This window comes from Pseudonaja textilis, chromosome 2 (genome assembly GCF_049901715.1).
Source record: "Pseudonaja textilis isolate UNSWEBS1 chromosome 2, rPseTex1.2, whole genome shotgun sequence".
Taxonomy (NCBI): Eukaryota; Metazoa; Chordata; class Lepidosauria; order Squamata; family Elapidae; genus Pseudonaja; species Pseudonaja textilis.
Window position 1 is genome coordinate 169,278,251 of NC_141991.1, and position 13,680 is coordinate 169,291,930.

The following is a 13,680-nucleotide window of genomic DNA, read 5'->3' on the forward strand; positions in this document are numbered from 1 at the left end:
AGCTTATGGGCCACTATTTTTTTTTTCCTCTTTCTTAAAACCAAAAGCAGCATAATTTTTGAAAAGAAAAAGTAAAGCTAGTAATCATTAATTAAACCTGCTTATAACTTAATTAAAATAAAATGTTACTATTTTGTAGTTATGGTGAAAATGGAACTAAACTTTTTTATACTGCTTTATATAGCTAGAGCCAACTGTTATCAATTGCCTTATGGTTCCACTGAAGAGCTTAATTCAGACACAAAAACATTAGCCTTAAATATATTCCTCAGGCTCCACAACAGCTTTAACCATTATTATGAATGGACTATTTGGTTATCCAGCTTTGGCAAAAAGTATGTAATGTAAATTCTGCATTGAAGCCAAGCCCTCAAATAAATCAGATTTTCAAGTACTTCCATATAATAGCCTAGAAATTTCATGAAGTTGTCATATGTAGAGCCAATCAATTACTTTGGCTGGTTTTGTCATAGGATTGCTAATTTGAAATAATGTATAATAAGGAATTATCACAAATTCTCAGGCAATATTGTTAAAATGTATCATTATTTGACCCAGAATTAAAGTCTTACATGTTTGGGCACTGTAATAAATTTAACTGTAACAAAATGTTTGAAAAATATTTTCAGATTTCTCTTGTTATGTGTATTAATTTTAACTGCAGAAATTGTATTGTGTTGAAAAACATATCCAAGATAGGATAGAAATTAAAATATCGAGAAAATTCATACTGATTTCTAAACTGTTTAGTTAATATAAAAATAATTTATAATAGCATATAGTACATAATATAGAAAATAACATAGTGCAAAAATAATTTTCTGGTAGCAATTAAAATTCATAGTCATAGTATAATTCTCAAATACTATTCAGGACTCAGCGGTTCAAAATATTTTTTATTATTTTACAGTTATACTTGTGTTTGGCATTATGGCCTGGTATCCAAAGAAGCAGATACACAGAGTTAATATTATCTGCAACTTTTTGTGCATTCTTTTCATACAGTAATACTTTGGCAGTGAAACAGTAGGTTTTGAAAATTGACTTTTAGCATAGTAACAGCCTAAAAGAGCCATTTGTGTGTCACAGTAACAAGAAACAGAAGCTGAATTCAGATGTAAAAAAAAAAATCTAGTACATCATGGTTTATTGCAGGGGTTTTCAAACTTTTCTGTGGAGCTCTAGTAACTTGGATTCTGTAGAATCCTGTAGAATCCTAGGGAACATGTCAGAGTTCTGGGAAAGACTAAAGGAAAACAAATACTCCATTTACTGGAATAGATCCAGTTTTCTATCTCTTAGAGTTTTGCCTTTTCATGAAGTGTTCTGAGAAATTTTTTAAAGGAACAAATTCCATAGTCTGAAAAAGCTTGAAAACTCCCTACTTATTGGATTGAGAATGGATCCTGTACATTCTTTTATCTGCTTTAATTTGGGAATTCTGTATGTCATTGACCAACTAGGAAATGCACTAAGTAAGTTTTGAACTTTTGAGTTTTCTAATTCAGATTCCACAAGAAATTTAGATTTATTGTGCTGAGGAAGTAGAGAGATGATTTGAGGAGGAAAGAAGTATAAAACATTCAAGTCATTTCTGATCAGATAAATCATGTCTTACTGCTCTATAAATATGATGTCTGAAATACTTTGCTGTCCCTGTTCTTATTGGCACTATTGCTTTTGTGGAAAATGTTAATATATAAATAATGAACGATATTATTTCCTTTGATTTTTAAGGCAGCTAGTAGCAATGAAATTAATAAATAAAATATTGCTAAATAAAAATAGTTTGCAGCAGCAAAGAAACCCTTATCGTGTTTTGTAACAGTTTTGCTCAGTTTTGATAGTTACAATAAAAAATAACTTCAGCATTTTTAATCAAAAGGATTATAATTAATTACAGGAGGAGGATTCTGCAAGATTACCAAAAGCTTATTTAGATTAAAAGACCCCTAAGCTAAGTTTGACTCATGGAACAGTAATTACAGGTTGCAGTTTTTCTAGCAATGTTACAGGAGTGCTTTGTCATTTACTTTTTCTAAGAGTTTTTTTTTTTAGTTTGACTTACCAGTCTAACTTACAACCATGGGGTTCAGAAGTAATTCTGCCATCCATTAATAAGCAGGGCTGATGTTTACAATTTGACATGTACCAAAGTCAGCTACATGCTACAAAATATATTAAACCTGTAGTTGAGATGTTTAGAAAACTTCTTTTTTTAAAATAAAGTTTTATTGAGTTTTAACAAAACAAATAAAACATCTTATTTAAGTACAGCATCGTTCAGGGTTATCACATTTCCATACAGACACAATTTCTTATGCATATTCATCTTATGTATTCAACTTCATATCTTATTACTCTTTTTCCAACTTCTCACTATTTCTCCCTTTACTTCTCTTAATTTTCTTTTATGGTTAACTCATTTTCTTTTTATTCAATTGTATTTCTTTTATCTAAATTTCTACATCTTTTTATTCACTGTACTTATGCTTTCGTCTGTCTTGTTTACAATTTCATATGTTCTCTTCCAACATTCTTAAGAAAAAAAATTCCCTCTATGATTGCCAATCGAAGTTCAACACCTTTAAATCTTATTGTTATTATCATATGAAATCTCATTAAACATTGAATTTGTGCATTCTAAAATTATAACATTCACATTTCTAATATCTATTTTATATCATGTAGATCTCATCATTCAGACTCTCCTTGGTACTTCCCTTGAAAATGTAAAAAGAGAAATTCTAAAAACATAGCAAAAATTATATATATATATATATATATTTTCTGAGGTTCCCAGCGTTTTGTATGTGGATCTTGTTGTTGGGTTTTCTCACGGAAGATTGTAGCAACGTGATGAACTCATTCATCATCTTCAGGCTTTGTCTCGGCTCTGTGCACAGAGCCGAAGACAAAGCCTGAAGATGATGAATGAGACTTCATCAAACGCTGCCTAGATACCTCGAATACGCGGAGAAAACCCGAACAACCAAAGATCCACATATATATATACATATATATATATATATAAGTTTTTTGGTACTTACATGTATGGAATTCAGCTTTGTTCGGTATTTTCCCACTTCATTGTAGTTGTGCTTTAAAGTTGTAGCATTTTGCAGAATCTCATCTGCCATCATCAGGCTTCTGGTTGATGGCAGATGAGATTCTGCAAACGCTACAACTTTAAAAGCAAAACTAAATGACGTGGGAAAATAATCGAACAAAGCTGAATGCCATATATATATATATATATATATATATATATATATATATATATATATATGGATCTTTGGTTTTGGGTTTTCTCCGCGTAAGATTAGTATCTAGGCAACGTTTCGATGAAGTCTCATTCATCATCTTCAGGCTTCTGTCTCCGGCTCTGTGCTTCTCAGAGTAATGTGAGATTGCAGCTGCTTCCTCCTTTTAACTGCCAGTGGGGTGGGACTTGATTGGGTGGGGGCTTGGCTGTGTTCTGATTGGGTGGGGTGTGTTCTCATTGGTAGGGGGTTTGGCTGTGTTCTGATTGGTTGGGGGTTAGCCGTGTTCTGATTGGTTGGAGGCGTGTTCTGTTCAGGTGGGGCTTGGTTGTGCTCAGGTTAGTCTTAGTTGCTGGGGATTTGAGCTGGTGAGTTGTGATCTTGCTGTTTGGCTTCGAGTTCGTGGTCCTGCTGCATCTTCATAGTGGGTGTCGGTTTGCTTCATGTATGGCTCAGAGGGGTTTGAAGTGGGTAGTGATGCAGCTGCAGTGCAGCTTCTGGTCCATGGTCGTGTCTCATTTTCTGAATGGGTGGGAGTCTGTTTTCTATATGGAAGTGTGGTGGTGGTTTCTTGTGTGGCTCTCATGGGTGTGGGTCTGGTGTCCTTCTTCATGTTAGGTACTACGTCTGTTCATGAGGGCGGGTTTCAAATGGCTGGAAGGCGGGAGGTGTCATCTCGTTTGTTCATGCTCTGTGGGCGTTTTTCTATCTCTATGGCTTCTCTGATTATTCTGCTGTTGAAGTGTTCGGTTTTGGCGATAGTTCTGGTATTTTTAAAATCAATTTCATGTCCTGTGGCTTTGAGGTGTTGGACCAGGATGGTGTTGGACCTTTGAGGTGTTGGCCCTCCTCCCATATATAAAAGGCACTACAGACAAAATTAGCAAGATCCTCCAAAAACACAACATCAAAACAGCATTCTGCACAAACAGAAAAATATCCACCATCCTAAGAAACCCCAAAGACAAAATCGAATTAGAAAACCAAGGAGTATACGAAATCCCCTGCACTGCCTGCCCTACCACATACATTGGACAAACTAACAGAAGAATAAGTGCACGCATTGAAGAACATAAGAACTCAGTCAAAAAAGAAGAAACGACCTCTTCCCTGGTCCAACACCTCAAAGCCACAGGACATGAAATTGATTTTAAAAATACCAGAACTATCGCCAAAACCGAACACTTCAACAGCAGAATAATCAGAGAAGCCATAGAGATAGAAAAACGCCCACACAGCATGAACAAACGAGATGACACCTCCCGCCTTCCAGCCATTTGGAAACCCGCCTCATGAACAGACGAGTACCTAACATGAAGAAGGACACCAGACCCACACCCATGAGAGCCACACAAGAAGCCACCACCACACTTCCATATAGAAAACAGACTCCCACCCATTCAGAAAATGAGACACGACCATGGACCAGAAGCTGCACTGCAGCTGCATCACTACCCACTTCAAACCCCTCCGAGCCATACATGAAGCAAACCGACACCCACTATGAAGATGCAGAAGGACCACGAACTCGAAGCCAAACAGCAAGATCACAACTCACCAGCTCAAATCCCCAGCAACTAAGACTAACCTGAGCACAACCAAGCCCCCACCTGAACAGAACACGCCTTCAACCAATCAGAACACGGCTAACCCCCAACCAATCAGAACACAGCCAAACCCCTACCAATGAGAACACACCCCACCCAATCAGAACACAGCCAAGCCCCCACCCAATCAAGTCCCACCCCCACTGGCAGTTAAAAGGAGGAAGCAGCTGCAATCTCACATTACTCTGAGAAGCACAGAGCCGAGACAGAAGCCTGAAGATGATGAATGAGACTTCATCGAAACGTTGCCTAGATACTTCAATCTTACGCGGGAGAAAACCCGAACAACCAAAGATCCACATACAAATACCCATGAGAACCTCAGAAAATATATATATATATATATATATATATATATATATATATATATACACACATACACATACACATACACACACACACACACACACACACACACACACACACACAGACACACACACACACATATACATACGTACGTACATAAACAAAATAGTTATTCAAATTCATTCTAGTACTGGTATGAACCTTGTAAATCTTTCACGTTTCTTTTCAATATCTATCAATCTTTGAGAACAATTGAAATGTTTCCCTCCCCCCTTCATTATTACTTAACTGAATAAGCATACCATTGGATAGTCATACAGTTTTATCTTATAAATTATTTACTATTAATAAGCAAAATAATTATTCAAATTCATTCTAATAACTGGTATAAATTTCCTTATAAATCTTTCACATATCTTTTCAACATTTTATCAATCTTTAGAAACAATAGCAATGTTTCCTCCCTTCTTTATTATTGCATTAATTATAAAGGAACATACTGTTACATAACAATAGAGTTTTATCTCATAGATTATTTACTTTTTTCATTTCTAATTCATTACAGTATTCTACTGTCACAACACTATCTTTTGTACCTTTGCAGAATCCTCACTTTTAACTAAATGTAACCATTGTCTCTGTGTTTTCTAGCTGAGCTTTAATCCTAATACGTTCCCCCTTTTTCTTTTTTTCCTGTTTTTGTCCCTCATAAGTTCTTTCCCTTTCAATCTTTCCCCCCTTTTTTCATGCCTTTTTTTATACCCTTCTTTCTCTAATTTTCCCTTCTGTAGTTTTCTTTTCTGCTTCTCCTTGCTGTTATACTTCTTTTTCAGATTATTTGTCTTTTTGGCTGTTCCCTTTGATCTCAAACTTTTAACTCCTTTCCCCCTTTTTCCCCTTATTACCACACTTTGGATTATTTGATCATTGAAAATGGCTTCTTCTTTGTCCCGCCCTTCTTCTTGCTCTTGAAGCTTTTCCTTTTGCTTTTCATAGTTCAGGATCTCCATTTCAAAAAATTCAAATACGAAGCCAAAGGATCTTCCTCCCCTTTCGGCATCTTCTTTCTGTTTTTTAAGACTCATCTACAATTCCTCCAGGAGTGATGGCATTTTAAACACTTTTGAACAACCACCCGATTGACTTTAAGTAAAAACAGAAGAAGAAAGAAAAAAACCAATGCCCAAAACTTTTTTTTTAATCACCAAATGATCCCAGACTGTTTCTTCTTGTTTCTTTCCTTTACTTTTCCTTTCCATAGGTTACTGTATCTTTTAATAAGATTTCAGTTACAATGTATCCTCGGGAGTCTTTTCAAAGTTTCACTGTTAATCCTCTTTATTTTTTCAGGTGGCACTCCATTTTTTCATTATTCCCACCCTTTTGGCTCCACTCTTCTCCTTTTTAGGGCTTTAAAATGATCAAGAAAAAATATTTATTCTCCTTTTGACACTTAGATTTCAGCTTAAGGTTGCCTATTAGTGTCAAAATAGATTAATATGAATTTCTTTCCATACCATTTGTAATTGTCAATATAAAGGTAAAAAAAGGGTTTTTAACCTCCTTTTCTCTCTCTTTCGCCGCTTAAAGATCTTCTTTCAGAAGTATCCCTCTAAGTACTTTTAGATGCAGGGTACCTTGCTTAGATGTTCTCTGCTGCTTAACCCGATCTGTCCTGCTTTCCTCTTTGTCTTCCTCCTGCACAATCTTATCCAGTCCGGTTCTTCTTTGAGGTGGCCATTTCTGACCACCACTGCAACCGCCTTCAGGGAAGGGAGTTTACACTAGCTAAGGAGGAGAGATGCGGCTCCCCTCCACTCGGCTAGCAATCTCCCCCCTCTTCACCACCTCTACGGAGTGGCTTCAGCCCCGAATCGAAAGGATCAGGGCGCTCCAGTGGCGAGCACAGATCGAAACCGTGCATGATTGCGGATTTCGGTCTGTCGCTGAAGAGACCCAAACCAGAAGAAATATATTAAACCTGTAGTTGAGATGTTTAGAAAACTTCTCATGTCCATCCAAATGTCCTAACCTGTTTGTGAACATTGCAAAACTGGTTAGAGTGGATTAAGTGGGGAGTAGGACAATGGGCTTGTTCAGTTAAAATATTTCCAAATAAAACCATTTAGTATTTTAAGTGAACATAAGCAAGCTAAAAATGTTTCTCCTTTTTTTTCAGGGTGTTAACTTCCTGGTTTTTTTTTTTTTTAAGGATTTTGATTGAATATTTTTGGTCTCCGGGGGTGGGAAATTTCAATGCGGAAACATTGCCTTTTAAGTAAATTTGCTAGCATATCACAGTTTATACTTTTATGTGCCATTATACAAAGATATTCCTGTTTTTATTAAAAGAAGTTATTTTTAGTGGTATGTGCTGAGAACAATTGTGTATGTCAAGTATATTCACATTTTCAGAAAGATCTCCTGTTTAATTAAGTACCACATGCAGGTTATGTCAGAGTTTCTTCACTTAAGAATTCCTTGAAACATACAATTAGACTAGGGCTGTCTAAATGTTTTCATGCGATTGTATATAGTATTAGCAATTCAGAATTGTTAGAGGTATGGTTACTGTATTTTGATCCAAAGATATTTAAATTTCATAGTTAAACAAAAAATAATTGCAGGTAGACCAACTTACAGCCGTGCATTTAGCGACCATTTGAAGTTACAACGGCACTGAAAAAAGTGTCAGTTTTTCACACTTACCACTTGCATCATCACCTGGTCACATGATCAAACTTTGGATGCTTGACAACTGGTTCATATTTATGATGGTTGCAGTGTCTCCGTTAGATGTAATCACTTTTGTCGCTTTCTGACAAGCAAAGTCAGTGGGGAAGTCAGGTTAACTTAACTGTATTAGTAACTTAATAACTGCAGTGATTCACTTAACAGTGTCATGAAAGGTTGTATAGTGGGGCAAAACTCACTTAACAAATGTCTCGTTTAGAAACAAAAATTTTAGGGTCAAGTGTGGTTGTAGGTTGAGGATTTATAATCCAGAAGGATATGTTTTAATATTGGTATTTAATTCTTCTGGGGATTATATTGAATCATTTATTTTCTTAGGCCCATGCAGATGCTCTGTATAGATATTTTGAATATTTTTTTAAAAAAAGTATGGAAGTCAATCAAATGGCTGAGGGCTGTAACCAAGTTTAATTCTTGTGTTGGTTTGTGACATACATACACCTGCGCACATAAAAAGGTTCTTAAATATTTATGAGCTTTGGAATTTTCAATATTTTTGCATGAATGTAATCCAACATGTTTTCTATACAAGGAAGCCTGCCAGCATCCCCAAGTTGAAATTTTCTCTAAAGAAGAATGGGCTAAAATTTCTCAAAGATAACGTGAAGGGCTGATCAAAGTTATCAGAAACATAGCTGATATTGCTGCCCAAGAGGGATATATATCAGTTACTTGAAAGCAAAGGTTTATATACATTTGCTGGACATAACTTTGGATAATTTTCCTCAATGAATAAATGAACAAGTATAATACTGTTGACACTGTGTTCCCTTTATCTACTTTTAGGATTTGTGTGGAGAACAGTGTTCTAGGTCATATTTATGTAGAAATATTGAACATTCAGAATGTTAACTTTTAAACCCCACTGTACACCTTACCAAGTTTATACCCCCTATAGCTTATGTATTGGAATTCCACTTAATGGATGTATGTTGATTTCATCATAACACAAGTTCATTATTTTTCCCAATTCTGCATCGGACTTCTTCTCAACTTATTTCTCTAGTCTCTTGAACTTTAGTCAACTGGATAGATACCATAGTTCTAAGATAAGCCTAGCTGCAATATCTGGCCATTTATTTGCTTGTTTATTCACTTTATCCCATCTTAATTTTTTACAACTCAAGTCTACATACATACATAATATTTGGTCTTTCTATTTTCCCATAACAGCAACCTTGTGAAATAGGTTGAGCGGAGAGAGAGTGACTGGCTTAAAATCATTGATAACACTGTCAATTAACTTTTTTCCTGTTTTATACTCAGCTTTATAAGTCAGAAGTTATTGAAGAACAAATCAAAGGTGCTGCAGTGCCTCCATTTTTATGACTTACTAGACAAATTTCTTAACATCTGCTTAATAAAAGGAAGTAGACCTTTTAAAAATATTCTAGTTGTTTCTTCATTTGCAATTCAGGATCAAGAATAGAACTAGAAGTACACTGAATGGCAAAAAAATCTATTAAAATCTAGTAAAATGGAGAACTGGTTTTTAGCTTCTTTCATCCTCTTCCAGACTATTTTGTAGAATGTGTTTTCTCTTTTTGGCATAGAATATAGGAAGAAGAGAATAGCCTGTCCTCTCTTGTTCCCTTCCCCCTATCTTTTTTTAAGATAGGAGAGGCCAAACTCCATGTTGCTTCTGAAAAAACATTGAATTGCTACACACAGCTACTGCTTTATTATTATGCAGATATTTTTATGCATATTATTATGCAGATTTTCTTTCTTTGGGGAAGAATCAATTAACACTTCAGTAATTTCAAAGCAGATACTACCCTGGTGGAATCCTTATAGCAAAAAATTGGCAAAAGTCTCCTTTGAATTGAGCTTCATTTCTTAGAGAAGATTTATAACTAATCATCATGTTTATATATCCTTTTCTGGTATTAGTGGGTTTTGAAGGTAGTATATGAATAAATATTTTCAAATGTTGCTTTTACACACGTTACTGTATTTAATCCATTGAAGCTAATTAAAGGGCAAAGAAAGAATTGCTTTCTTACAGATGTGATGGTAAAATAGAGTCTTTCAAGTTTACAAAAATGAATTCACCCATTATTTATAATACCAATAATAATCAAGATCTTGTATTTATTTCTTTGGTTTAACCTGTTTATTTTTGTCACTTCTTCCAGCAGCTCTTTGTACAACTTTGTAGCTTTGTACAACTTCTGAAATCTCATGATGTGCTGGTGTAATACATTTGAGTTAGCCTGACTAAATATGACCTTCTTTCTCTTCAGATCCAGACATTTAATGTTGAAGCACCATGCCAGACTGTAGAAGATTTAACAAATGGAGTTGTGATGGCTCAAGTACTTCAAAAGATGTAAGATTATTTTTTTTGTAAATAAATGGTTTATCATATTCAGTTTTCTGCATCAGAAAAAGTGTCAGTTTTCTATTTCATATTATTACCTCTAGTTTTCTTACAATTGAGCAATGATTTTTTAAGAGAGTAAGAATTGAATTCATTGAATTAACAAACAAGCTAGTTAAGATCTCAAACTTTTTTTAACTACAGAAAATACAAATATGCAGATAAGAGAAATATAATTTAGGAAGAAATTTAATGAGACTGTTGTAAAAAGATTAATATTTGATGAATTATCATATTAATATGAAAGAAGGCTAGTCATTTCTACAAAATGACAGGTTTTTTTTATCCCCTGAGAATGTAATATTGAAGGTAAACATGTTCCATCAAAGTTTCCTTTATGGGGTGTGCGTGTTACATTTTGTTATCCAATACAACATTTTCAGTTAATTCTGTGTTAAATAAATTATTTTAAATACCAACAGACTTATATCCGATGGAATAAATATGTATCTTGTATAGTAGCTTCCATAGAAAAAAAGAGGAACCCCAAACCCATATTCTAAGATGGGAAATGCAAGAGGTGGAAAAAATATGTATTAAACAATAAAAATAGATCTGCATGTTCACTAAATTATGCTGTAATTAGAAAATGGCAAAACATTGGCAATGAATGTTTGTTTAATAAAATATCTACACTGCTATTTTTCCAGAGTAGTATTTATTATGACTTAGTATGTTGGAGACCGTGTAAAATATACTTTTGTCTCTATTGCTGAAATAGATAGCAGGCAGACAGATTCCACATATAAATTGAATAAATAAGAGGAGTGCAAGCAGCCTTGTCTCTTTGTCCTTTTCACCGTGTTCTGTCTGAACTGTGGCTTTCTGCCTGTCTATAGGCTTCATGTGAGAATGGCAAGATGTCCTGAGATTTCTATTTTTCCAAGCACATTCTACAGCTAGACATAAATGATACAATTGAAAGCTTTCAACAAACAATGAATACATACTGACAGCTTGTTGGTATTATTTGGCTTCCTCATTTACCCAGCATGCATCAACACTAATGTCTCATGTTCCTTGGCCTTTTCTGAAGCCACCCTTGAACATCTGGCATCTTTTCCTGTAAGGCTCTAATCTGTGTCAGATGATCCTAACATGTAAAACTTTTTTTTTAAAAAAAACAAGTTTTATTGATTTTACAAACAAACAAACAAAACAAAACATCATTAAACATTAAAAACATAAAACCTCTTTTCACTGTAAATCTTTACAAGGCAGGTAACACATTGCTTTATATCACATACTTATAATTTATCCCATTTCCATATAAACACGTAAATTCCCTTTACCAAATTCCACATTGTTTCTCTTTAATCATTATTCAATCATATTTCCTTTCTAATTTATCTGCTATTCAATCATCACATTTATATTTTCCTCTGGCTTGTTTGTAATTGTTCTCATCTAGTCTTCCTCCGAGATTTTATTATTTAATTCTTAATTGGACACACACACATAAGACATAAACATAAAAACATAAAACTTTCTTTTAGAAAGTAACTTGGCCCCAGATTACCTCTTTTTGTATGGACTTCAATTGAATTCATGCTCTTCTTATATACCATTACCTATCTTGTTTACCATTCTATATCTATTATATAACTCCTCTCCACTTTTGCCTCGTCTTAATTCGGTTTTATATATTTAATCTTGCTTTAAAAAAAATTTTTTTATATTTTTTGTCCATTTCTCCATTTACATCTGTCTCATTTCCAATATAAAAAAGAATAGTTTCCCCTGGAATCACTAATCAGAGTATGATGCCTTTCTATCATTCCCCTAAATTAAAATTTAAAATAACACCTAAATCCCAATCAGATTCTGCTTAGTACATTCTACTATTTCAGAAACCAATACTACAATAATAAATCCATAACAGTCAACACATTAATCCATTAAACTCTATATTCAAACTAATATTTTAAACATTCCCTTTAGTATTTTATTAAAACTTAAAATCATTCATTATTAAACATTTTAAAGTTATACCTTAATATTTTAGTCTTTTATTAGATCTTAAAAAGTTCTGATTATCTACTTATAATACAAATACCACTATTACAATACTCATGTGTACTTTGCAGAATCCCCCTTTTTTTTTAAGAAAATAAAACCCATTCATTACCCATTATTCCTAAAAAAAAATTTCTTTTCTCCATCTTGTTTTATATCTTTGTAACTTTTTTCCCCCTTTTCCCTTTCCTTCTTAACCCGCCTAAACTTTTTACCCCTCCTCTCCAAACCTCTGCCTTCTTGGTTTCCCCTTTCTGTTGCATTCCTCTTTCCTTTTGCTTTCTAGCATTCTGTTGTTTTTGCATCTTCTTTTTCTCTTTCATAAATATTTTTTTATTTCTTAAGTCCTTCCTTTTCGCTCCTCTCTTTCTCCTTTCTTTCTTAGTCACACCATTTAGTTCATTAAAAATGGCTTCTTCTTCCTCGGCTTCTTCCAGCTGTTGTTTAATTTGCTGACACATGACAAGCGCCATATCTAGGAAACAAAGGGCTTCTCCCATAACATCTTTGCCTTCTTTCCTTATTTTTAAATATTGTTTTTTTAGTTCATCAAGAGATAGAGCCATTTTAAACTGTTTCTTCTTCTTTTTCTGTATCCTCTTCTTATTATTAAGCCAATCAGTTATTTCCAAACTTAAAACAGTTCCCAAAAGTCCCAAAATCCCGTAATCATCAAACAGTCCAGGCAGAGTACAAACTTCTTCTTTTTACAATTTCTCTTCTAGGGGTGAAGTCAAATTAGGGAAAGAAAAAACGTCCAGTCTGTGCTTTAAATCTTTTTAGAATTAATTTCTATTCTCTTTATCTTCAAGGCATCTCCTCCAGCAAAGTCTTAGAGTAAATTTTTTTTTCCAAGCCTCTCCCTTCCCACTTATAACAAAGGAGTTTAGGTTTTACCTTCTATCAAAAGGCAGGTTTCCCTTGTCCATTTGTTAATTCCATAAGGGAGGGAGAGTAACTTTCCTTTTCATCACTTTTCTTCGCCGCTGAAAACATCAATCGGGAACATTGTAGCGTCCAGAAAAAGCCAATACTTTCCCAGGTGTTGAATATGTCCTTAAGGTCCCAGTTCGACCAAGAAAAACTTTCGTTTTAAAACTCCTTCTTCTTCCTCCTGCACATTCTTTATCCAGTTGCCGGCTTCTTTATGGCACCATTAAGACCGCCGCTCCACCGTCTTGAGAGAAGGGGTTATTGCTGGCTGGGGAGGGGTTTGCGATACCCTCAACCCCTGTCCGGATCCCCCTTTCTTCAGCTGCCCCAACAGGGCAGCCTTAGCCTCAAATCCGTCAGGATCGGAGGCACCAAGCACCAGCACAGCAGGGATCGCGAGAAAAGCGAATCCCTGCTG

At 34.7% G+C, this 13,680-nt stretch overlaps 1 protein-coding gene across 2 annotated transcripts in view; it reads left to right on the forward strand.

The window, feature by feature from the left end:
• Positions 1 to 13,680, forward strand: part of HOOK3 (hook microtubule tethering protein 3) — a 73,971-nt gene that overhangs the window by 3,726 nt on the left and 56,565 nt on the right. For both annotated transcript variants that reach the window (XM_026712746.2, XM_087926416.1), the window contains exon 2: positions 10,177 to 10,262. In XM_026712746.2, the coding sequence (XP_026568531.1) occupies positions 10,177 to 10,262 (86 nt within the window). The remainder of the gene's footprint in view (positions 1 to 10,176; positions 10,263 to 13,680) is intronic.